Genomic DNA, 23,971 nt, shown 5'->3' with positions numbered 1-23,971 from the left:
GTTTACAATTCTTTCAATTCCTCTGTACATTTGAAATAATAAAATGTTGAGGGAAAGGTAATCAGTAGGGGAAGAAAGTCATCAGTATGCTAAAGTTCTGGCCCGGCTATGACATTAATTCTCTGGATCAATGTGTAGCATCTCTGGGCCTCACCTACAAAAAAGATTGTACTAGAATTCCTGCTTCTCAAACCAGGGTAGAGCATGCCATTAGAGATGTGCAGAAATATGGTGTTTTTTAAAATTAACTACAACTATGGGGACAGTATTAAATACAAATGAATTTTTAGAAAAAAATCAAGCCTTCAAAATTTGTTTTGTTTAAAGCAGCCACCAAAATTTTCTTTTGCTGTTCTCTCCAGAGTTAAGCAAAAAAGTCCTAGTCTAGAAGAATCATTTCAGGGAGTGAGGCACACTGAAAAAGCACCAGCCTTTGGAGTCAGACAAACCTGGACTTGAATCCCTGCTGTTACTGGCTCTGTGATCCTGTCCAATAGTTTAACTACTTCTTTATCCATAAAGGTGAAATACATACTCTAGTATGTAAAATGCCCAGCAGAAAAATTCCGGTTAAACACAGCCTTTTGAAATTGCACCGTTTACCTCTGCTCATTCCTGAAACTCCCATTAAAATGACAGGAAAGAGAAAGGAGGGAAAACTACAAGGACAATAAAAGAATAAGAATGTCATTGAAATCGCTTTGGCCTTTTGGCTAAGATCAAGTGTAGGATGTCATTAGATTTTCAGCAATGACAGTGAATCAAAGGCTTTAAGTCTGAGAAACTGATATGTAGGCTGAAATTCTACATATAACCAAACAGGCAAATATAAGAGTTGAATAAAGATATCTTCAGACATACAAAAAATTTTGCCTCCTACGCTCTCAATTTCTCAGGAAGCTAGTGGAGTCTTGTGTTTCACAAAAAGGAGAAGTAAACCAAGAAAGAGGGGGAAAACAGATCCAGGAAAAGGAAGGTTCAACACAGGAGGTTAAAGGAATCCCCAAGAGTTACCCCACAGGGATTTCCTCTGGAAACAGGAAACCCCAGGGCAACAGCTGTACAGCCAAGGTAGGGGGCAGCCAGTACAAACTGGAACAGGAACACAGAGGACTGCAGGAGGGACATCTCTAATAAAAATGAACGAACTGTCTCATCTGTTTGAATATGTTGGGAATGAATCAGTGATAGATACACAGAAAAAAAGAAACTAGTTTTTAAAACTATTTTTAACTCCAAAGAAAATTAAAAGATACATAAGTAAATATAATCATGGCATATGACATAGCTCAGCTGTGAATAATATTTATAATCACAATGTAGACTCTACTGATCAAATCTAAAATTATGACAAAACTATACTGGGAGAATGAAGAAAGGGACGTACATATGGAACAGAGGCAAAAGAGAGCTAAATCTTCCCATGTATGAAATTAATAGAGATCTTTTTTAGAAAATCAAGAAGTTAACAGTTTAAGCATGTTACTTAGAAACATGGACGTAGATATCTGATCCCCTCCTCAAGATTCTGTTCTCACCCTAACAAAATATCACAGGAAAAAAATCCCAGTTTCAATGGATATTTTTATTATTTATTTAATAGATCACCAACTTCATCTCCCTCCTTACCAACAACTGGAATTTCATTTTGTTTCCATGCTGAGTGGTGAAACAATGACAAAGCTAATCAGAATAAGCTACTTCATAAAGAGAACTAAGCTAACACAGCTCACTTTCTTTTAACAGGCATAATACAAATATATGCACTCTAGAATGCAGAACGGTTTAGTCTCTAAGAAATTCAAATGGGATCTTGAAGAATGTAGGCAAAGCCAGGGTGCAGTAAAGGTGAGCTGAGATGCCGTACAACTGTTTAAGGGTTCCTGGCGCTACATCTCTTGGCCACTAGCCGAATCTTGACATAGGGGAAGATATTAGCTAATGCCAAGTGGAGATGCAGAAAGCACTAAGTTGACTTAGGGGCTATGCACAGGAACCAAAAGGCAGGAAAGTACTAAACACTGCTGAGAGCCTCCACCCCAGGAAGGACTTTACCTGTTTTTGAGAGAACACACACACACACAGTCAGCATTACTATAGGATCCACTAAGCCAGATCTCTCCCCTTCTATCCTCCCAATAACATATCAGCTCTTCTCTAGGGTATATGGCCAGGAGTTAGGTAACTTTTACATTTTGGGTCCCAGGTCTACTAGAGCATAACCTCTTTGAGAATAAGTCTTCCCATTTGGCCCTTCCCACCTCAAATGGAAGCCAGGAGCTTTATTTGAAACTCCTCCATTTGTACTGCCCAGCTAATGACTGCTAATGACAACACTATCTACCGCCTCCACTCCATTCTACTCACCTCTCACTGCATAAACCCCATCCTTCCCCCAAATAAGTCAAAAAAACATTAAAGAACCTCACCTTCCAGGAGCTCTAAACTGGCACCACCTCCGGTGCTCACATGGCTGACTTTATCCTCTGTGTTCCATTTGGCACAGCAAGTAGCAGTGTCTCCACCACCTGTTGAATGAAAGCCAAGTAAAAAGGGGAAAGGAGAGAAAAGAAAAAAGATTGGCACCAAAATTATAAGGCAATGTGCTCTCAAGCTCAAAAGGTAGCCGATAACCCCCCAAGTCCATCTCATTTAGAGGTTCCTCCATGAATTACATACCCATTTAGCTCTCAAGATTCACCTGGCACCAAGGAACCTAGGAAAAGTTAACCATTTCCCCTCTACTTTCCTCAGATCAGAATTCTGCCAGCTCACATTGGCGATAGCTTTGTACAGGACCCCTTACCTATGATGGTGATGCAGCCCCTGGAAGTGGCTTTCACCACCTCATCCATGAGGGCTTTGGTTCCTCGGGCAAAAGCTTCCCATTCAAATACACCCACAGGTCCATTCCACACAATCTGCTTAGCCCGAGCAACAGCCTCAGCATACTTCTTGCTGCTCTCAGGACCACAGTCCAAGCCCTAAGGGGCAGAGTTAAAAGAGAGGATGAAAGGATGAGCTACCAATAAAAGCTACTCAGAGGAGCAAATACCATACCTCCATCAAGACCAGAACTCAAGGCTGAACACCAGAGTGTCTTCTAGAACCAAAAGATACCCCTCATTCTTTAAAATTATAAACCTGTTCATATCCTTTATGGAAGATCAAGTCTAAGGGAAAACCTCAAAAGTTATTTGATAAAAACATTCTTAGCCACACTATTTTATGATTGTGTGTAACCAGATAAGTGGTTTTCAACTAGGGTCAATTCCGTCCCTCCCTAGGGAACACATGGCAATGTCTCAAGACATTTTTGATTGTGATGATTTGGAGATGGTAGGGGGTTGCTTCTGGCATCTAGTGGCCAAAGATGCCTTAAACATCCTATAATGCAACAACAGCCCTCCACAACTAAAACTACCCGAGATGTCAATAGTGCCGAGGTTGAAAAACACTAAACTAGATCAGTGGTTCTCAAACGTGGTTGTGCATCAGAATCACCAGGATGGCTTGTTCGAGCACACATTTCTGGGCCTTACCCCCAGAGTTTCTGCTTCAGCAGGTCAGGGGCAGGGGACAGGAATCTGCATTTTTTAATGAGTTTCAAAATGATGCTGACGCTGCTGTTCTTTTTTTAATTTATTTGTGGCTGCTTTGGTTCTTTGTTGCTGCGCACGGGCTTTCTCTAGTTGCCACCAGCGGGGGCTACTTTTCGTTGCGGTGCGCAGGCTTTTCTCATTGCCGTGGCTTCTCTTGTTGTGGAGCACGGGCTCTAGGCTGGCGGGCTCAGTAGTTGTGGCTCCCAGGCTCTAGAACGCAGGCTCAGTAGTTGTGGTGCACAGGGTTAGTTGCTCCACAGCATGTGGGATCTTCCCGGACCAGGGATCGAACCCATGTCCCCTGCACTGGCAGGCGGATTCTTAACCACTGTGCCAGCAGGCAAGTCCGATGCTGCTGTTCTTGAGACCACACTTTGAGAAACACTGAACTAAATAAAACCCACATGCCTATCAAAAGGAAAGTGATGGGACTTCCCTGGTGGTCCAGTGGAAAAGAATCCGCCTTACAATGCAGGGGATGCGGGTTCAATCCCTGGTCAGAGAGCTAAGATCCCACATGCCACGGGGCAACTAAGCCCATGTGCCACAGCTACTGAGCTCGCACGCCTCAACTACAGCCCGCATGCCGCAAACTACAGAGACCACAAGCTCTGGAACCCACGTGCCACAACTATGGAACCCACGTGCCACAACTACAGAACCCACATGCCACAACTACAGAGCCCACGCGCCCTGGAGCTCAAGCACCACAACTAGAGAGAAGCCCATGCGCCGCAACGAAAGATGCCACATGCTGCAACTAAGACCCGACGCAGCCAAAAATAAATTAAAAAAATAAAGAAATCTTAAAAGAAAAAAATAAGAAATATGAAAGCTTAAATAATTCTAAAAAAAAAGGAAAGTGATAAGCAAACTAGTATGTCACCGTTAACAATTTTGTACAGCTATTAGAATGATAAAATATGGAGAACATTACAATCAGCTAAATAAGTCTTTAATATACACATAAATTTTTCCCTGCTTGCAATAATTATACTTGTACTATCTTAATGTTTTCATATGAGAAAAATTTCTTATACAGGTTTCTAGGTAGCAACATAATGCAGAACAGCCCAAACCATGAAAGTACATAGCATCTGCCCCAGCACACAGTCAAGTACTTAATAAACATTAAATAGATGAAGAAAGAGAAAACAGTTTTGCCCCCACATTACTAATGAAAAGTCTTAGCAGCAATCTGATACCACTGCTTTTCCCCATGGATTCTCCCCGAAGGAGGGTCTCACTCAACATTTGGAGCCCTTCTTTTTTTTTTTTTTTTAAAGGAATTCCTTTATTTTTATTATTTATTTATTTATTTAGTTATTTTTGGCTGTGTTGGGTCTTCGTTTCTGTGCAAGGGCTTTCTCTAGTTGCGGCAAGCGGGGGCCACTCTTCATCGCGGTGCGCGGGCCTCTCACTATCGCGGCCTCTCTTGTTGCGGAGCACAAGCTCCAGATGCGCAGGCTCAGTAGTTGTGGCTCACGGGCCCAGTTGCTCCGCGGCATGTGGGATCTTCCCAGACCAGGGCTCGAACCCATGTCCCCTGCATTAGCAGGCAGATTCTCAACCACTGCGCCACCAGGGAAGCCTGGAGCCCTTCTTTTAAAATTCCCATTGGCGGGCTTCCCTGGTGGCGCAGTGGTTGAGAGTCTGCCTGCCGGTGCAGGGGACATGGGTTCGAGCCCTGGTCTGGGAGGATCCCACATGCCGCGGAGCGACTGGGCCCGTGAGCCACAATTACTGAGCCTGCGCGTCTGGAGCCTGTGCTCTGCAACAAGAGAGGCCGCGATAGTGAGAGGCCTGCGCACCGCGATGAAGAGTGGCCCCCGCTTGCCACAACTAGAGAAAGCCCTCGCACAGAAATGAAGACCCAACACAGCCATAAAAATAAATAAAAAAATAAATTAATTAAAATTCCCATTGGTTGGTTGAATGAATGATACCAAAATGTATTTGTTCACTCATACTACCAACCACCCAAGTGACTCACCATCCAGCCAGCAGGTATGCCAGAGGCCACAGTGGCTTGGCCAGTCTTGGCATTCTCATCAAACTTATCAGCGGTGACAAAGTCAACAGGCAAGGTAATCTTCACGCCATTCTTCTCAGCTTTGGATATCAGGTCTTTGACGATCTTGGATCCCTCTTCGTCAAACAGAGAAGTGCCAATCTACACAGGAAAGTCAAGATGATGAAGATCAGCCTCTATACTAAGAATGTGATTACCTCACAAAGCAGACAGGAACAAAATACAACACAATACAAAGGAATAATTCAAAGACGAAAGAAAAACAACTTGCAAAATAAATAAAAATGGGAGTTTTTAGGGCTCATGTCAGAAGCTAATTTCCTTTTTAAATTTACATAACCAGCTATTTCTCATGGAGAGCTATTTCACATCCACTTGGCATTGGTTTCCTACCTCCATGTTGTTGAGCACCTTAAGGAAGGTAAAGGCCATTCCACCACCAATAATCATTTCATTGACTTTGTCTAGCATATTACTGATCAGCTGGATCTTGTCTGCAACTTTAGCTCTGGAAGGGAAAGCAAGAATCATCACCCAAAGAACAAACAATGGACTAAGGAACTGATATTACATAAAGCCTGAGTTTTGATATTAAGAGACAGGAACAGAGAAATGTCCCACAGAGTGACAAAAGTATTGGCTAACTTTGCCCTACGTTTCTCCAACCCAAAAAGCCAATCCATTACTAAGAAATCCTTTTAAGGTGTAGCTCTTGGCGAAGAAGGGCTTAGAAGACTTACAATCATCTAAAGAAATCACAAGTTCCAGATAGATCTATTTTGCCCCTTCTCTCCCCCAAAAAATCAAAGGGTCAAGATTGCTAATTGTACCTGAGAAAGATTGCTAATTGTACCTGAGAAAGATTGCTAATTGTGGGATCCCTGAGCTCCCTGAAAACTGTCCTAATCCTAGAGCAGGAACCAGATTATATACCAAATGAATATATACTGAGCAAAAATAGATATTCACACTCTTAGGTCCATGCTCAGTTGCTGGAACATTTGCTTTATGGCATTCGTTATTCTATTGGACCACTTGATTCAACACACTGATTGAGCACTTACTCTGTGCCAAGGTTCTAGGTCTCTGAGAAACATCACTGGGCAAAAGAGAAGATCCCTACCCCTTTGGAGCTTATATTCTAGTAGAGGGAAATAAGATAATAAACACAGATGTACCTTTCACCTCCGAGAGAAAAAAAATATCTAAACAAAAGAAAAACATTCACTTGAGGTACAACCTTTAAAATCTTCACATAAGTAACAGCTTGCCTTCCACAAATATTCTTATATATCTAAATCCCACTTAAATGAACCAATCACCTTGGGCCTATCTACCTCTTCATTCAATAAACAAGATGATACCTACTCTGTGAGAGGCCCTATGCTAGGATTTGTGAAATGGAGGTTCAAAACAATAGCGATGTGGGAGAATAGATGGAAAGAGACTATAGATATCTCACTTGTAAAGATTGGTCACCACCAAGGGTAAGAATGGATTAACTGTTTTATACAGAAACAGACACACACAGAAAGAGAGAGAGAGACAGAGAAAGAGGGAGAAACGAGACTCAACGTCTTCTAAAGAATGTGGGATGTTCTACAGATCAGGAGAAACGAGACTCAACGTCTTCTAAAGAATGTGGGATGTTCTACAGATCAAATGCCCTGCTTCTTCAACAAATCAATGGAATGAAAATAATAATGAAGAAAGAACTATTATAGAATAAAATATACCTAACAACCAAATGCAATGCATGGACTTCATCTGGATCCTTATTCAAACAAACTGACTGTAAAAAGGCATTTCTGAAATGATGGAGAATTTCTGAATACAGACTGGGTATTAGATGATAGTAATAAAATTGTTAAATTTTGTTAGGTATAACACACGGTGGTTATTTAAAAGAAATCTCATCAGTTATGAGATGCATACAGAAGTATGAGAAATGAAATTATATGATGCCTAAGGCTTGCTTTCAAATACTCCTGACAAAAAAAAGGATTAGAGGACAGATGAAACAGGATTGGCAAAAATGCCAATAATTACTAGAGCAGGGTGAGAGGTACCTGGGGGTTATTATACTATTCTTTCAACTTCTGTAATGTTTGAGCGTTTCCATAATAATGGGGCTTTTTTGCGCCATGCGGCTTGTGGGTTCTTAGTTCCCCGACCGGGGATTGAACCAGGGCCCTCGGCAGTGAAAGCACTGAGTCCTAACCACTGGACCACCAGGGAATTCCCAACACAACGTTTTTTAATAAAATGTAAAATCTTCCCCTAAATTGTTAATGTTCTAAGGAGACTACATGGCAAGAAAGATGGCAAAAAAAACCCCTCCACATCAACTTCCCCAAAATAGCTATTTTAGGCAGAGTCCAAAACCTAATCAAAACCCCTAGGTGGCACTCACTTCCATATTCCAGATCTACGGAAGGTTGGAGAACAAAGCCCAACTCCTAATCTCCAGAGAAGCAAAGATCAGAGTCTGACCTTTATAAACCAGTGCACAAGAGGGGCAATGATTCCAGGACACAGATAACAACCTATACCCACCTTAACTATTTTTAGGACCCTGAAACTGGGCTCATGAACCTGGAGAGCAACTATGCTATCTGAAATTGACACCCAACTCCTGAGTCAGCATTCATAGGGAAATGCTGAGTGTGTTCACTCCCATGGAAAAAAGAAGCCCCGCTCGTAAAAGGGTCAGGAGAATCTAGTCATAAAGAGGCTGCCATCTAGATAGCCATGCCAAGTGACAAGATCTTACCCAAGCAGTCCCAGGTCTCTGTCCCTACTTTATCACCTAAAATGTACCCTCCTAGCCTCTTGAGTTGCACTTCTGAAATTCGTATTTTTAACTAAGCCAGTAGAATATCACTATTCACAGGGTACCTTTCCCCATAGGAGAAAATATAAAAAGGTATGTGAGCTGGAGAAATGAGTTCCAAATGATATATTAAACACATATGAGGAGGTTTTCATATCTGAGAGGCTGAAGTGCTTCAAAAATCGTTAGATGAGCAATGGTGGATCTTTCCGATTCTTCCCTCCAGAGCCACTTTCTATCCTTTCCAGCCCTGTTCTCTGTCCCAGGAGGCTGACCTGAGTGGACTGCATCAAGGAGTTCCCTTGCCCTCTGACATCCAGCTAGGTTGCAGCCCATTGTGGGTAGGAGGGGGTACATCAGCAGGACATTAAAAGATCAGAGTATCTATTTCCCTGGCTCCTTCCCTGCTAGATGACTATCCCTACATCCCTTGACCAAAGGCTACGGTTTCTATCAGAGGGACCTCTCCACGCAACCACCCTCTCTGGATTTTGGTAACCATCCCTTTCCTTTTTCCCTTCAGGCCTAAGGATGGTGATGACTGTTGCCCCAGATTACTGTACTGTCCCTTCTGGGTTTCCCTAAACCCTACCCACACCTTTGTAGACAGTCCCTTTATTAAATTCTCCTCAGTCACCCAGTTTGATTGTGCTATCTGACAATAAACCACCCAAGTTATGGCCTACTACCAGGCAAAAACACTACTTAAAGCATAATCTTGAAGAGTTCTCCATACCCGCCCAGGATGGCCAGGAAGGGTCGCTCTGGGCTCTCCAAGGCCTTGGCAAAGTAGTTCAGCTCCTTCTTCATCAAAAAACCTCCAGCCTTCTCTGGCAGATTTACTCCCACCATGGAGCTAGAAATGAACAGAGACATTCAAATGTTAGGTCAATCCCTAGCAATTCTCCCAATTCTAGAGGCCATCTCCTTATCACTGAAAATATTTTCACTTTTGAGATGCCAGGCCACCACGGTTTTCATGCCCAAACTGCAACAAAACACTTAGGTACAAGATAAGATTTTTGACTAATAATGCAGGGTCAAGGGGAACAAGTGAAAAGCAATGCCCTAAGGTAGAATTTAAGATACCCAATTAATAGTCTTCAGGCCAAGGGTTTAACCACAATAAATAATCAGCCAGGTGACGACAACAGGAAAGGATTCCTCAGTTTGCTTCCTACTGACAGCCTAAGATTCCACTCCCACAGCATTCACAAAGGGAGAGCTCTCCATGAAATATCCCAAAGTGAGACAGAGGAACATCTTCCTGAAGCTCGACAAAAAGCTCCACAATTCTCAACATTTGCTTTTATTTCCTCTTTAGATCGGAGATACTCAACAAGAACCTCAGTGTAATTTGTAGCTCCAATTAGAGATAGAAGCCAAAAAGATCACAATATAATACAGAAATATCCAAAAGCAAGCCAGAGCTTGGGCTGTTCAAGTAAACAGAGAAATAATGCTCCCAGTTTGACAATGAGCAAAAAACTTTTAGTACCTGTGGGCTCGGTGAGCAGTGCCAAAAGCATCATTGACATAGACATCCCCTAGCTTGGAAAGCGAAGCTCGAAAGGCTTCTATTTTGGCTGGCTCAGCTTTAACCTGCAGAGAAAAACAAACAAAAAAAAGGAAAAACAACAACACAGGAAACGTTGATGGCTCCAAAGACAACTGTAAAAGCATTTCATACCAAGTGTCCTCTTCAACATCTATAAAGACCCTGAGTTGGTAGGATAGTAGGTTTTTGGTTTTTTTGTTGTTGTTTTTGTTTTATTTATTTCTTTATTTATTTATTTTGGCTGTGTTGGGTCTTCCTTTCTGTGCGAGGGCTTTCTCTAGTTGTGGCAAGCGGGGGCCACTCCTCATCGCGGTGCGCAGGCCTCTCACTGTCGCGGAGCACAGGCTCCAGACACGCAGGCTCAGTAGTTGTGGTTCACGGGCCCAGTTGCTCTGCGGCATGTGGGATCCTCCCAGACTTGAACCCATGTTCAAACCCATGTCCCCTGCATTGGCATGCAGATTCTCAACCACTACACCACCAGGGAAGCCCAGTTTTTAAAACTAGCAACAGGATCTGTTCTTTCTTCCTAATATTCCAGGTCTTTTGGTCATTTCTGCATGTTTCTGCTCTCCTCCACCTTCCCTCAAATTGCAAGCCTAAGATTCCTGAACCACAGCTTAACCCGTAATCACATCCCACTGGCCTCTCTCCAGCTCCTAGGACAAGACTCAAATTATCCTTCTCTCTCCTTATCTTGACTCATTTCCTCATTTTAACATATTCTCCTTGTAAAATTTAGGATTATACTTGAGTCAAGCCGCTGGCTACCAAGACCTTTCTGCAAAGGGAAAAAGGCCCTCATATATATTCCTCATCAAAGCAACAAGGGCAGGCTGGAAGAGAGAAGGCAGATGGAAACATGACAACAGAAAAGGACCTCAGAAACATTTTATATAATAGCAAAAGGAGATAATTCATATAGCCTTCCCTGGAAGTTAGGCATCTGATAAAACAATACACTTCTACAAAAAAGAAATAGGAACAAAAAGTAGAAGTAAAACATAGGGCTTTGAATGTCGGCTAACTATCCAGGGATAATACCCGCCCCCCACGCTCCCATAGGGGAAAGAAAGCAGGGCGGCAAGATGAACAGTCTCCAGTAGGAAACAAAGCAAAGATGCACAGGAAGCCAGATAAGAGGGACATGGCAGAGAAGAGCACAAAACAGATGTTTCTTTCAGTCACTGTCCACTCCCATTCTCCCATGTACTGAGAAGAAGGAGGCTGCCACAGATAACAGGTGCTTTCCTCTAATGAACCAAAGAATGCAGGGGCACTAATGCTAAAACTGAAGACTGTAGAGCCCCCATAATCTCTTTACAGTGGAATATCATCTGCCACTGGTGACTGCAAGACAATGTGTGTAGTAATGCAAACACTGCCCAAATGGCAGGAGACCTGGGTTCTAGGACCAGGTCTGACGCTAATTTACTGTGTAACCTTTGTCAAGTTGTTCTCTGCCCCTGAAATCTTCCCATCTATTAAAAAGGGAAGATAACCCCTCTATTTAAGAAGAATTGTTTGAGGAAAAATGAGACAAATTGAAAGCTCTTCATGGAAAAGGTACTATAGAAATTAATAGTAAGAAGAACCCATTTCTCATTTTTGATCTGCCAATAACTAGAAGGAAGAGAATGCTCCTAAAAAACCAATGCAGGCACACTGGATAAAGGAAAAATTTCATGCCCTCGCTTTGTTTTTATCCACTTTGAACTTATGGCTGGCTCCCGAAATTTCAAGGCATGGAAAGCCACTGGACACTAAATGTAAAGTAAACTAACTAAAAAAGACATAGACTAGCATAGTTGGTTCATCACTTCCTGAATAAAAGGTTTTGCCTCAATTTGCCAGTTGCCTCCTGCCATTTCTAAGCCCGAGCGTCTAGCAGGTTGAGTTTCAGTCTAAAAGGGCACCAAATTTTAGGTCAGCATTTGACTCATACTACTGTAGCAAGACCATGCCAAAGGCAAGATAAGGCAAGACCAGAGCCTGCAGTGCTAAGAAAAGAAACTGCTTGAAAGCAGGCACTGCGATGACCTTAAGAAATGTGAGAAGTACAACGGGAGGTTGAGACGCTAGCCTCAGAGCATCTTGTTCCACAAGATACTAAAGACCTTAAGAGTGGAAAGTACTTAAAGGGTGCTTTCAGCTTCCCTTCTACCAATAGGCAAATTCCAAATCATCTTCAAAGAGCCAGCTTTATCATTTAATATTTGAATTCTGGTTGTCGGTCACAGTAATCTATTTTATGGGTTACCTATGGTTGCCTTTTTAAAAAATTTTTGTTTTTTTCCCTGTGGTTGCTTTTGCACAACAATGGCAGAGCTGAATAGTTCCAACAGAGACCATATAAGGTTGTGGCTGACCGTATGGTCCGCAAAGCCTAAAATATTTATTGTCTGGCCCTTTACAGAAAGTTTGCTGATCTAATGGACTGAGCTCTATGTAAGGCCCAGCAACAGTACCACTACCTCTAACTTTAATCAAATGACTGCCTTTCTGAGACCTAGGTTTTTTTTGAAAATACGATATCTGTACTTCCTTAAGAAGAAATTCAAAGATGCTTTACACTTCTTAAGAAAAATGTCTTAAACCCAAGGCAGTATCATCATGACCATCATTTACCCAACTACAATCAAATGTCCCAAATAGTCCCTTTCCACTTGACTTAGGAAAGTACTTTTTCTGCTCACATGATTCTTTTCTAAGAAAATCCCAATGATATCAAATTTAATTTAGTGTGTTAAAAGTACCAAGCTCAAGCTTTAAGTTAATTCCCCTTCTAAATAAAAATACAGATTGTCCTTCCATAACACACCAGGGCCTGTTGCTTAGAAAAACAGTTCCAGCCTTGACAAACAAAAAATCTAAAACTGGCTCTGCCGGAGGAACACCTGGTGTATCATGGATACTCACCGCCATGCCCCCAGCCAACAACCACCTGTGAATGTCTGCTCTCAGCACTTGGCAATCACAGCCTCCCCCTTTGATAGGATATAATCACATACTATTAGAAAAAAACAATCTTCATGTATCACAGGCCAGGTGTGTAACAAAGGGACAATTAGAAGCAGCATGTTCACCAAATCCTCGTACACCCAAATGGTGTTCACGTATTTTTCCAAGGTATTTCAAAACTACTTGAGCATGATGAGGAGGGCTTCTGGGATGCTGACAATATCCTATTCTCTGACCTAGGTGGTGGTTACACAGGTGTGCTTACTTTGTGATAATTCATCAAGCTGTGCATTTGTGCATTTTTAATTGTATGCTGTACTTCAATAAAAAGCTGTCAAAATAAACATGAGCTTCCTCTACTCTTCAATCACAGTCTCTTATACACTCAGCCCTCCTCACCTCCACTAATGTCAAAATCACAGGTCCTACCTTGTTCCCAGAAGCATCTTTTCCCTTCCCTTCTTCCTCCACATGAAAGCGAAGGTTCTCCAGCAGGATGACAGACCCAGCAGCTGGGTCAGCACAAGCTTTCTCCACTTCTGGGCCCACACAGTCCTTCAAGAACAAAACATCCCTGGGGAGAGCACAACATGGAAAACACTTGAGCAGTCGGAAAGTTAAGAACCAATAACAACATGCTTGACAACATCTGTCACAGAGTCCACCAGCACCAGAGCCTGAAACGTACTTGCCCAGCAGAGATTTGAGTTCTACAGCAACTGGCTGCAAGGAGTACTTGTCAGGCATGGGGACACCATCAGGCCGGCCCAGGTGGCTCATAAGAACAACTGACTTGGCTCCATGGTCCAAGCAGAATTTGATGCTTGGAACGGCAGCCTTGATCCTGCAACCAAAAAGAGACAACAGGTAGAGTTAGGTTACTCCTAAGAATTAGTGGGCACTATTCTATTCATGGTCTCATAAAACATAAAGCCCCCTTTCTTCTCCAAATTCCTTCAGATCTACTGTCAACAACTCAGCGATGGTCCTCAGGTCCATGTGCAGAGGAAGAAGTTAATTAGGATGTCAACCCTCCCCCTAGGATTATACAATCTCATCATGTTTTGCCCCTTGTGCAGAAAAGAGTTAATATAGCAGGACTGAAGCTGCTATCTTCAGAAGGACCTGCTTGCAAGGTTGGCCCTTAGCTGGTATCTGGGAACTTGGCTTTTGAAGTGGTCCCTCAGTTCTCTGACAAGGGCTGCTCACAGTCCCTAGACTGTCTGTACAAACAAGGTGATTTACGCTCAACACTTGCTTCCCTCTAAGAGGAATTTTGGTAGTTGCTGGGCAGAGGGTGCCTATGTGATCAGCTGCCAGTAAAAATCTTGGGAGCTGAGTCTCTAAAGGGCTTCTCTGGACAGAAACATTGTACGCAATTATTGCATTTTTCACTGCTGGAGAAAGGAGCACGCTTGGTGTGTCCCATCATGAGAGGGAGAAAGCATGGAAGCCCATGCATGGATTTCTCCAAATTCTGCCTGTGTCTTTTCCCTTTGCTGATCCTGTCATGCATCCTTTCACTGTAATAAACTTTAGCAGTGAGAACTATATGCTGAGTCCTGTGAGTCCTTCCAGTGAATCACCAAATATGTGGGTGGTCTTAGGGACCCCTGAAACATCCTAAGTGTTCGACTGTGGAAGAAATATAAAATTCCCAAATCTTGAAACCATTACAAGAAATTTGGGGAAAACTGAAAAACATGTAACTTTTCTGCACCCGTTACAGATCCTAAGTCACTTTTTTACGTAGGTAAAAATAAATACATTATATAGAATGTGGTTTACATAATGCATCGCATTTACTAAATTATAGTTTAACCTAACATTTATTAAACCTCCTTTAAACACTTCAAATTTTTGTTACAAACCCAATTCTAACTTTCCATTCTTGGCAGTCTTTAAGAAATTAAAATTGATAACAAAGAAAATCATTTATTTATTCAACAAATATTTATTGGATGCTTCTTTTGTGGCAGCTACTATATCAGATTCTGAGAATACAATAGTAAATAAAATAGTCTCTGCTCTCATAGAAGTGGTAAGAACTATGGAGAAAATAAATCAAGGTAGGGGGACAAGAATGACTGGAGAACAGTGGTGAAGGGGATTTTAGAGAGGGTGGCCAGGGAAAGTCTCTCTGATAAGGTGATATTTCAGCAGAGAATGGAATAATAAAAAGCCAAGTTATGTTTCTAAAATATCTTATGCTACTTGGCAGATATAGAAACTCATTTATACCAAATAAAGAAGAAACCTTCATCAGGTACAACGTTTGCCCGATGAAACCAAATTAATCTTCAGGGCTATCCCTTATTGGCCAAGTTCTATTATTTCTAATGCTTCATTTTGTTAATCAACTCCATGGAGTTCTGAAAATGAAAAGATCTACTCAGACCTGTTTCTCTGTTTTTTACTTATAAAATACCTTGATAGGCATATTTCCAATCTTTTATGTGTGCTACAGAAAATAATGAAAGTCAAGAAGGGTCAGAGGTGCCTTGTACAAAGATGTTCCACTATGGTGCAGCAGGGATGTGCTTGGCAAAATGCCAGGCTCTATTCTGGGGCCAATATCTGAAAGTGTTCTGGGTCTATACCTGCACTGTACTATATGGTAGCCATTAGCCACAGGTGTCTCCTGAATACTAGAAATGTGGCTAGTCCAGATTGGTATGTGCTGGATCTCAAATAATACCAAAAAAGTTAAATGTTCCTTTGATTAATTTTTAATTGATTACATACTAAAATGATTATTTGGGGCTTACTGGATTAAATAAAATGTATTATTACGTTCACCTGTTTTTCTTTACTTTTTTAATGTGGCCACTAGAAAATCTTAAATTACATGTGGCTCATATTATATTTTTATTAGACACTGCTGGTCTATACCATTGGAACGTACCTTTCCAGCTCAAACCTTTCATTTAAAATTTAAAATAAAAACCTTCTTTTACAATCTAGTCAAAAGCAAGAGCAATACTATCACTTAAAATTTCTGCTTCTGAATCTAGGAGCCAAGACATTTGGAGCAGCCTAAACTGACTGAAAATATTACTTCTGAAGTCTTTTCCCTTAAATCAAAATTCTCGAAAACTGATTTTATCGGGGCCAGCTAGAATAGGGGCTTGTAAAACTACATGCACAGTTCTTCATTTTGCAAGGGAAGCCAAGTAACCTTAAACCTTTATGTTCTTTAAAAATGCATAACCCCAAATTCTTCAAATTTAAAAAAAATGGGGGGAGAAAAAAATCGCTTTCTTAAAATGATTTTTTTCAATTTCTAAATTCTCATAAGAAGGCAAACCAGATGGTGGGTTGTTGAAAGCCAAGATCACATGGCTTAAGTTGCCATAGTTCTACAATAAGGAAGTAAACCCATTTCATCCCATATACTCAGACCCAGGTACATCGTAAACCTAGCTCAAGGATTAGCAGGGACATTACCTCTGGTTGTTTGTTATCTGGTTGTTCTTCATAGGAACATTGAAGTCCACTCTGAAAAAGAAACAAAGTGTTGGGTTCAGAGCCATGATCAATTTTTCATTCCCCCAAAGATTAGGAGAGAGACTTTTAGTGAACCAGTTAAATAAGTTGGAAGTTCAAAAGTCACCTTAAAAATAATCAGCAGTATCAGAAGATGGTGATTAGCCATGGGGAGGAGGGTGGGAGTAGTGACTGGGATAGGACACCAGGGGGAGCTTCAGGGGTTCTGGTAACGTTCTCTTTCTTGACCTGGGTGACGAATGTGCTCCTTTAGTGATTGCTCTTTGAAGCTTATGATTTGTGCCCTTTTAGGTACGTATCTCATACTTTTTAAAAGAGAAATTTTAAAAAATAAAAAACAACTTAAATCACAGGAACTAGCCCTGAAGACCAGGGAAGCTAAAGCCAGTTCCATCTAAAAAGATTTCTATGTGGGCCCAGCATGATAGTATCTAATAAGAGTGGCAGCTGGAGGAGTGAGGGGTTATAGGGAACACGTCTGGATTTTGATTCCTTTGATAGTATTTCTGGGTTCTAAGGAAGCAAACATTACTCAAAAGAAAAAAATTAATTGGAACAATAAAACACGTCAAGAGAATATCATTCTTTTGGGAGAAAGGCTGGGACCTCGGGACCAGAAAGAAACCCAGTATCCAGGACCAAGTTCAAACAGTATCCTTCAAGCAAAACACAGACAATAACAAGAAGATAGCCTCTTTCTAAAAGCCTGAGAGGACACTTTGCTGTACACCTGAAACTAACACAACATTGTAAATCAACTATACTTCAATAAAAAAAATTTTTTTAATTAAAGAAAAGAAAAGGCTTAGAGGAGAGGATGGAACATGTGACCCTGCCCACCTGACAAACAGGCAATTAGAAAAGAAATGATCCAGATAGCACAAGCAGGAAATTCCCTGGCGATCCAGTGGTTAGGATCCACTGGTTAGGACTGCTGGGGGCCAGGTTCAATCCCTGGTCGGGATCCCACAAGCCACATGGCACAGCACACGGCCCGAGGGTGGCGGGGGGGGGGGGGGGGGTGAGGGGTGTGGATAGCAATTTACTGCAGTCTCCTTTCTTACCCAACAGATTGCTGCTTTACCATTTTTAAGAACTGATCATTCCTTCCCCCTTCTTGCAAACTCCTTAGAACCTCAGGCTACTTCAATCTGACTGAAAACGATGTGCGATAGCTATTTGTAAGGTATAAGTTTTGCCTGCCAAGATCCTTTTTAAGTGATTTTTTTCTCATCTCTAGAATGGGGATGATACTACTATCTACTTCACAGTTATTGTGAAAATTAAATGAGTTACCGATTTGGAAAGTGCTTTGGAGAGTAACTGATACACAGTAAGTGCCATAAAAGTGGTAGCTATTATTATACATGCTAAGGCTTCTCCAAAACGTGATTCTGTGATCTAAAAGGCAGATCAACCATTACTAAAAACAGCTAGCAACACGCACTAAGGGACTACAGTGAAGGTATGACCTAGTTAAAAAGACTGCTGCCATGTTTGACCACAAAGTTCCATCACTAGGCCTTCCTCTAAGGCTGAGGCTTGGTAGACAATTACAAAATCCTAGACCTACTAAGAAGACCACCAATTTCCTATGTCCCCTAGGTCTGTACTCTAGTTCACTGAAGAACAGCTTTTCCAAAGGTGAGTTGAAGGACTACTTCTGTATTCAAACATTTTAATTAAAATCTTAAAAAAATAAAGGCAGTATGCCTCTAAAGAAAGAAATACAGTCTACTTAATTTCAGGCTACTCGATTCTGATTCTAAGCATCTTCTTTAAATATCCTGAACAAGGCCCCTGCCAGCCTTAAAGTGCATTCCAAAGAGGACAGAGTATCCCATTACCAAGAGTCATTTTCTCCCACCCCCTGCAGCCTCCCAGAAGGCCCACATTCAAAAGGGCTAATGGCAAGGGGCTGAGCATAAGCCACCCTTGCAGTGCTGCTCCCTACCCCCAAGCCCTGACAGAGAGGAAGTTCTTTGGAAACATTCAAGAATCTCTCTCATCTATCCACGCTGCCATGGCATAGCTTACTGATGAGAATTGGACTTGTATTCTCTTCTCATTGCTTGTGGAATATCTTCCCTCATCATCTCCTAGACTCTCAACAACAGGTCTGCTTTTAGCTTCTCCTGTCTAAGGACTCCACCACAGAAACTGCTCTGACCTACACATTCCACTGGTTCTGTGTAAAATCTGCACCCCTTCCTTTTCCACTTCCCTTAAACAATCCCGAGCTTAGCCTCAGGCACAAAGTCAGATATCACTACACACCAATCATAATGGCTGAAATTAAAAAATGACATCAAACGCTAGTGAGGATGCAGAGCCATTGAGCACTCATATACTGCCAGTAGGAATGTAAAATGATGCGGCTGCTTTGGAAAACAGTCTGGGAATTCCTCAAAAGGCTAAGCATATGACCCAGCAATTCCACTCCTAGGTGTTTACCCAAAAGAAATGACAGCATATGTCCATACCAAGACTTGTGAACAAATGTTCAACATTCACAGTAGCTTTATTTGAAATAACTCCAAACTGGAAACAACCCAGATGTCCTTCAAACTGTGGACCATCCATAGCATAGACTACTACTCAGCGATACAAGGAATGAACTATTGATACATGCAACATGGATAAATCTCAAGGGCATTATGCTGGGTGAAAAAATGCCATCCCAAAGGGTTATATACTGTGTGATTCCACTTATATAACATTTTTGAAATAACAAAATTTTACAAATGGAGGAGAGATTAGTAGTTACCAGGGGTTTAGGAATGGAGTGAGAGAGGCCACGACTCTAAAGGAGTAGCATGAGGGAGATCTTGGCAGTGCTCAAACAAAACTAGTTTTGTATCTTGATTGTGGTGGGAGTTACACAAATCTACACATGTGATAAAACAGCAAAGAACTATATACTTTATTCCAATGTCAACTTCCTTCCTACTCTTGATATTGTACTATAATTATGTAAGATGTATCCAATGAAGGAAACTGGGTGAACACAGGACCTCTCTATACTATCTTTGCAACCTCCTGTGAATGTATATAATTATTTCAAAATGAATCTTAAAAATATTAATTTAGTTGTAATAAAGATATCAAGACTATCACCTGAAATCGCAGGAGTCCAGGCCCAGTTCCATTAAAAGCTCTCAGAGGAACCATTCCCACCCTCGCTTTACTGCCTCTGACTACAAAATTGGGGTATTATGGCTCCCTTAGAGACTTCTTTTTTCTCACCTGCTCTCAGTTTTTCCTCCCTGTTTCTTTTTCCACTACACCAAGGCTGTTGCTTAACAAGTTACAACAGGTTAGGGAAAAAATAGTGAGGTTTAAAAAAATGGGAGGAGGGAGAGAGGTGGGGGAGAGCAAGCAAAAGGGAAGCGCTTCACAAGTCGGCAAAGGAGTAAGACTGGCAACCTATGAGAGGAAAAAAGGAAATGACATTGCAAAAATTAAACAGGAAATTTACTCAAAGGGCTATAAAGTCAAATGGAGTCCTAAAAAACTGAGGTAGAACCTGTTAATTAGCCAGTCAGAGATTTCCGGCTATCTGAAGTTCCCTCAACAAATCAGTCAATTTCCCTTGGCAATTCAAAGCAGGGGCCCGAAGACTCTACAAACATCACAGGTCCCTTTTGCAAGACAAAGAAAGGAGGCAAGTGAAGCAGCCACTACTCCGGAGGCCCCACTTCCGGAACACTGCCAGCAAGCACCACATAAAGGCAATTGAGACAAAAAGAAATTTGAGCTGACGAGGCATGGCTGCCTCTGTTCTAGAGCTACATTAATAATCTGAGAAAAAAGCAACGTCCTGTTCTCAGGCCAAATAAGTTCTATCCAGATTACAGGGAAAAATTATTGACTGCAACCTTCAGCGGACAAAGCTCTATTTTAACCTGTCCCTATTCACTATGTCCAAGAATTTAGAGAGTCTGGTTGGTAGCCAAGGAGACCCAAATTCTAGTCCTGGCTCTACCACCAACTTGCTAGTTCAGTGACCTTGGACAGGTCATTTTCCATCAGCAAAACAGGACTAGCCAATCATTTCAAGGCTCAGGGTTAATCTGTGTTAAATGAAACTTTAAGACCTTGGGCAGAAACATATTTCGTATTAGGTCCAGAGGGAGAAAAGATAAGCACCTCCTCTAGTCTCACTCCCAGCCAGCCCAGATAATTCCTCAAGCCAGTTTCCCTGGGAAGAGAGGAGATAAAGCCCAAGACTGCAATTGTAGGAAGGTAGCCAAGATGATGCCCCACCTCTTGTCTTTCAGCTGGTGCCTGCATCTGGAAAGGTCAGCCTTGAGCACAGTGGAGACAGGAGGAAATCACTAAAATCTAAGATCTAGTTGCATGCCAATGTCCACTTGTCCACTTGTCCTGTTTTTCATAGGGTCTATCCCCCTTCCTTAAGAGCATCTGAGGGGTAGATAGGGCCCTTATCTAATACTAGGATGGCTATGATTCCTACTTTGTCCAGATTGCAAAGGACTAGGTGATTTAGCAAAAGGGGGACACCAGGTGTTCTTCATGGCCATAAGCCATTGAGTTCTTTTAATTATTTCCATAGCAGGGCAGAGAAGGCCAATTGCAAACTAATAGTGGCCATAATGAAATTAGAGGGAAGGGGAGAGCTACATCAACTTTTAGGGTGTCCATACAGTTCACTAATTCACAGTGCATACCTTCGTTTAAGCCTTAGGTAAAGGGAGATCCCCTACTGCTTTCTGCATCCATTAATATGCAAAAGTTGCCCTCTCTTGAACCAGCCCAAATTGGGAAAGGGGCTGGATCACATCATGCACATGCCTGCCCATCAATCAACCACTTCCCTAAAAGGACAAGACTACACAACGCTATCAGTGCAAGCCCTTATGGCCCCCACAAAAGCACCACCCTTGGATCCTGTCAAGGTCAAGTCCATCAGTTACATACCTAACTGAATTCCTGCACTTAGCTCCTGGCATGCACGAATGTACATGTTACAAAAAGGATAAATGTAAAAGCTCCACACATTATACTAGTTAATTCTGGCAAACAAGGGAAAAGCCATGTTGGTAAGTGACCAGGAATCCACATGTTTGGAGTAAAAGACCCCAAAGCGCATGGGGAGCCTTCGCCACTTCTAATATCCTGCTTCTCTAGCCACCTGTGGGGGTGAGGTTAGAAAACAGCAAGAATGAGCAGCCACACCCTTCTCTAGCATTACCCAGTATGTGGCACAATCCTGGTGCAAAACCCATGGCCTGTAGTCCAAAGACACGTAGAGCGGCAGCAGCGGCCTGTTACATAAGCCCTGCAGGGCCTCCTTCGGTGCGCCCACCCCACCTCTCCCTCCCACCCCCAACGCTTTAGTGGGCTCTACTCCTGAACAACGAAATCAACATTCTCTGGGAAAGATGTCCTTTTGTGCAGGGCCATTTCTGATTTGTCTGGGATGGTCTACGGTGGTGGGAGAAGGGAAACTAACCAAATGACCTTTCAAGGTCCCTTCCCTGGGGGTCTAGGGATCTGCAGGCTAAGCATCACATCCCACCTCGCCAACCGGGAACTGGAGGCGATAGAACTGCCTTTCAGAAATAAGAGAAGAGAGCAAAATGGATCCCTGCAATCTGAGCCCTTCCTGGGTGGATCCACCCCCGCAAAGGGCAACTTCGACTCACTTTTTGGGTTGGGGAAAATGAGGTTAGAAACCGTTAAACCCGGGCAAAGCTTCAGCCACAATGGTGGGCAGCCCAGTCCTGCAGGGCTAGGACCCATGGGGCCGAGACGAGGACTAAAGGCCACTTTGGGCAGGAGGGAAAGCAAGTCGGCCCCGGCCGAAGAGGCTGCGGCAGAGTCCCGAGGATTACCTCATGATGACCCGCTTCCCCTTCACGTCCATCTTGTCCAGAGTCAGCTTGTTAGAGAGCGACATCTTGGCAATTCAGCGGCAGCGAGAGGCCGAGGGAAGAGACTGTGCAGCGACAGCGGCAGAGACTGCAGCCGACTCGCGCTCGGAACGCGTGGAAAATGCCGAGCGCCTAGCGGACCCGGTCGCCCCGCCTCCCACCTCGCCCCGCCCCTTTCCGGCCGCCGCACTCTGCTCGCCGGCCACGCGGGCAGCTATAGGACGCGGCCCGAAGGCGCCTGCGTGCTGCTATTGTTCCAAGGCGCTGTCAGTCTGCGAGGGCGCTGGCGGGACCTGCTGCTGCCGTCTGTCACGTCCGGCACGCAGCGAGCCGCTGGGAACCTTCGTGACCAGAGGCGGGAGGCGGTGCCGCCGGGCCCGCAGGTGGAGGGAAAGGGAGAGGTTGGCGCCGAGGGGCGGACGTGGAGAGAGTCTGAGGTCCAAGGCCGCCGTCTCGGTCCCTACGGCCGCGCCCAGAGCAGCTGCAGCGCCGCGCAAACCCACGACAGCCTGGGGAAAAGCGCCACCCCGCACGCACCCCGTGGAATTGCCCGCAGCCGTATCCGGATAGATGCAAGTGGCAGCTCCTTTTGGAAAATTTCTGTTTTCCTGGCTCCCCCAAATGGAATTTTCTGTAAGACTGCTAAGGAGCCTTTAAGAATTGAGACCTCTTAGGAGTTGGGAAAGGCCCTGGTTCCCCCTGTTCCCCCCCCCTCACCTTTTTTGTAATAAGTACAATGTAATTGTTTGGTTACGACTTGAAGCTAATGGCAAACGCTTAGAGCATTTTTCATATATTAACTAACATTGCTCACAAAACTCGCAATCCTCATTTTACAGATGAATTAACTCATGTACAAGGAGGTTTAGTGACTTGCTTAGGGTTTCAGATCTTGTAAATGGTGGATTCAAACCTAGGCAGTTAAGATGTAGAGTCCATACACTTACTTAACTATAGTATAGTACAAACAACCATTGCTCAGAACTAGGCACTCGGGTCCAACATGCTTACAGAGTTGGCTGGAATGAAGTAATTTGAGTCAGAAACAAAAATTTCCCACATGGCACTCAAGGTCCAGGTAAGATGTAGGAAATATTAATTCATAGTGCATTGGTATTGAGACACTAGTTCAAAGTTATGAGATAAGCTTGGTTTCTTTTAATCCTGTCAATGTATATTTGGGAAATCTTCATGGAGTTACTTCCAACTGAGTCTGCATTTGAGGCCCAGATGGGCCTTCTGGCCTCCCGGTGATCAGCTCTGCATATATTTAGCGCTTATTTCACTCCGCCTGGGCTACTGTGGTAGTGGGAAGCAATTCCTTTTGGGTAAGATAGAATAGCAACCAAGGGTGTCAGCAAAGAAAGCAAAACAAGCATACAATCTGACACACTGAATTTAATAATACTTCCCAATTATTGAGTGCTTGCTGTATGCCAGACACTGTGCTAAGGACTGAACGTGCATGACTCATTTATGACTCACAAAAGCTTTGAAGTAGGTACTCTTATTATCTCTATTTTACAGATGAGAACATGGAAGCTCAAAAAGATCAGAAAGCTTTATCCACTACAGATCTGA

The 23,971-nt window shown here is 42.9% G+C and overlaps 1 protein-coding gene across 1 annotated transcript; it reads right to left on the bottom strand.

The window, feature by feature from the left end:
- Positions 1–1,564: 1,564 nt before the first annotated feature.
- On the bottom strand, positions 1,565–22,544 carry PGK1 (phosphoglycerate kinase 1). The gene is made up of 11 exons (XM_036839833.1): positions 22,352–22,544; positions 16,434–16,484; positions 13,675–13,830; positions 13,416–13,560; positions 9,966–10,069; positions 9,204–9,323; positions 6,028–6,142; positions 5,596–5,775; positions 2,807–2,984; positions 2,430–2,528; positions 1,565–2,055 (listed from the first exon to the last, which is right to left on the bottom strand). Exons 1-11 carry the CDS (start codon positions 22,414–22,416, stop codon positions 2,015–2,017), a joined length of 1,254 nt encoding a protein of 417 aa, XP_036695728.1. The 5' UTR covers positions 22,417–22,544; the 3' UTR covers positions 1,565–2,014.
- Positions 22,545–23,971: the final 1,427 nt, after the last annotated feature.

Source organism: Balaenoptera musculus, chromosome X (genome assembly GCF_009873245.2).
Source record: "Balaenoptera musculus isolate JJ_BM4_2016_0621 chromosome X, mBalMus1.pri.v3, whole genome shotgun sequence".
Taxonomy (NCBI): domain Eukaryota; kingdom Metazoa; phylum Chordata; class Mammalia; order Artiodactyla; family Balaenopteridae; genus Balaenoptera; species Balaenoptera musculus.
The sequence above is the reverse complement of the archived record's forward strand: the minus strand, read 5'-3'. Positions and strand labels throughout refer to the sequence as shown.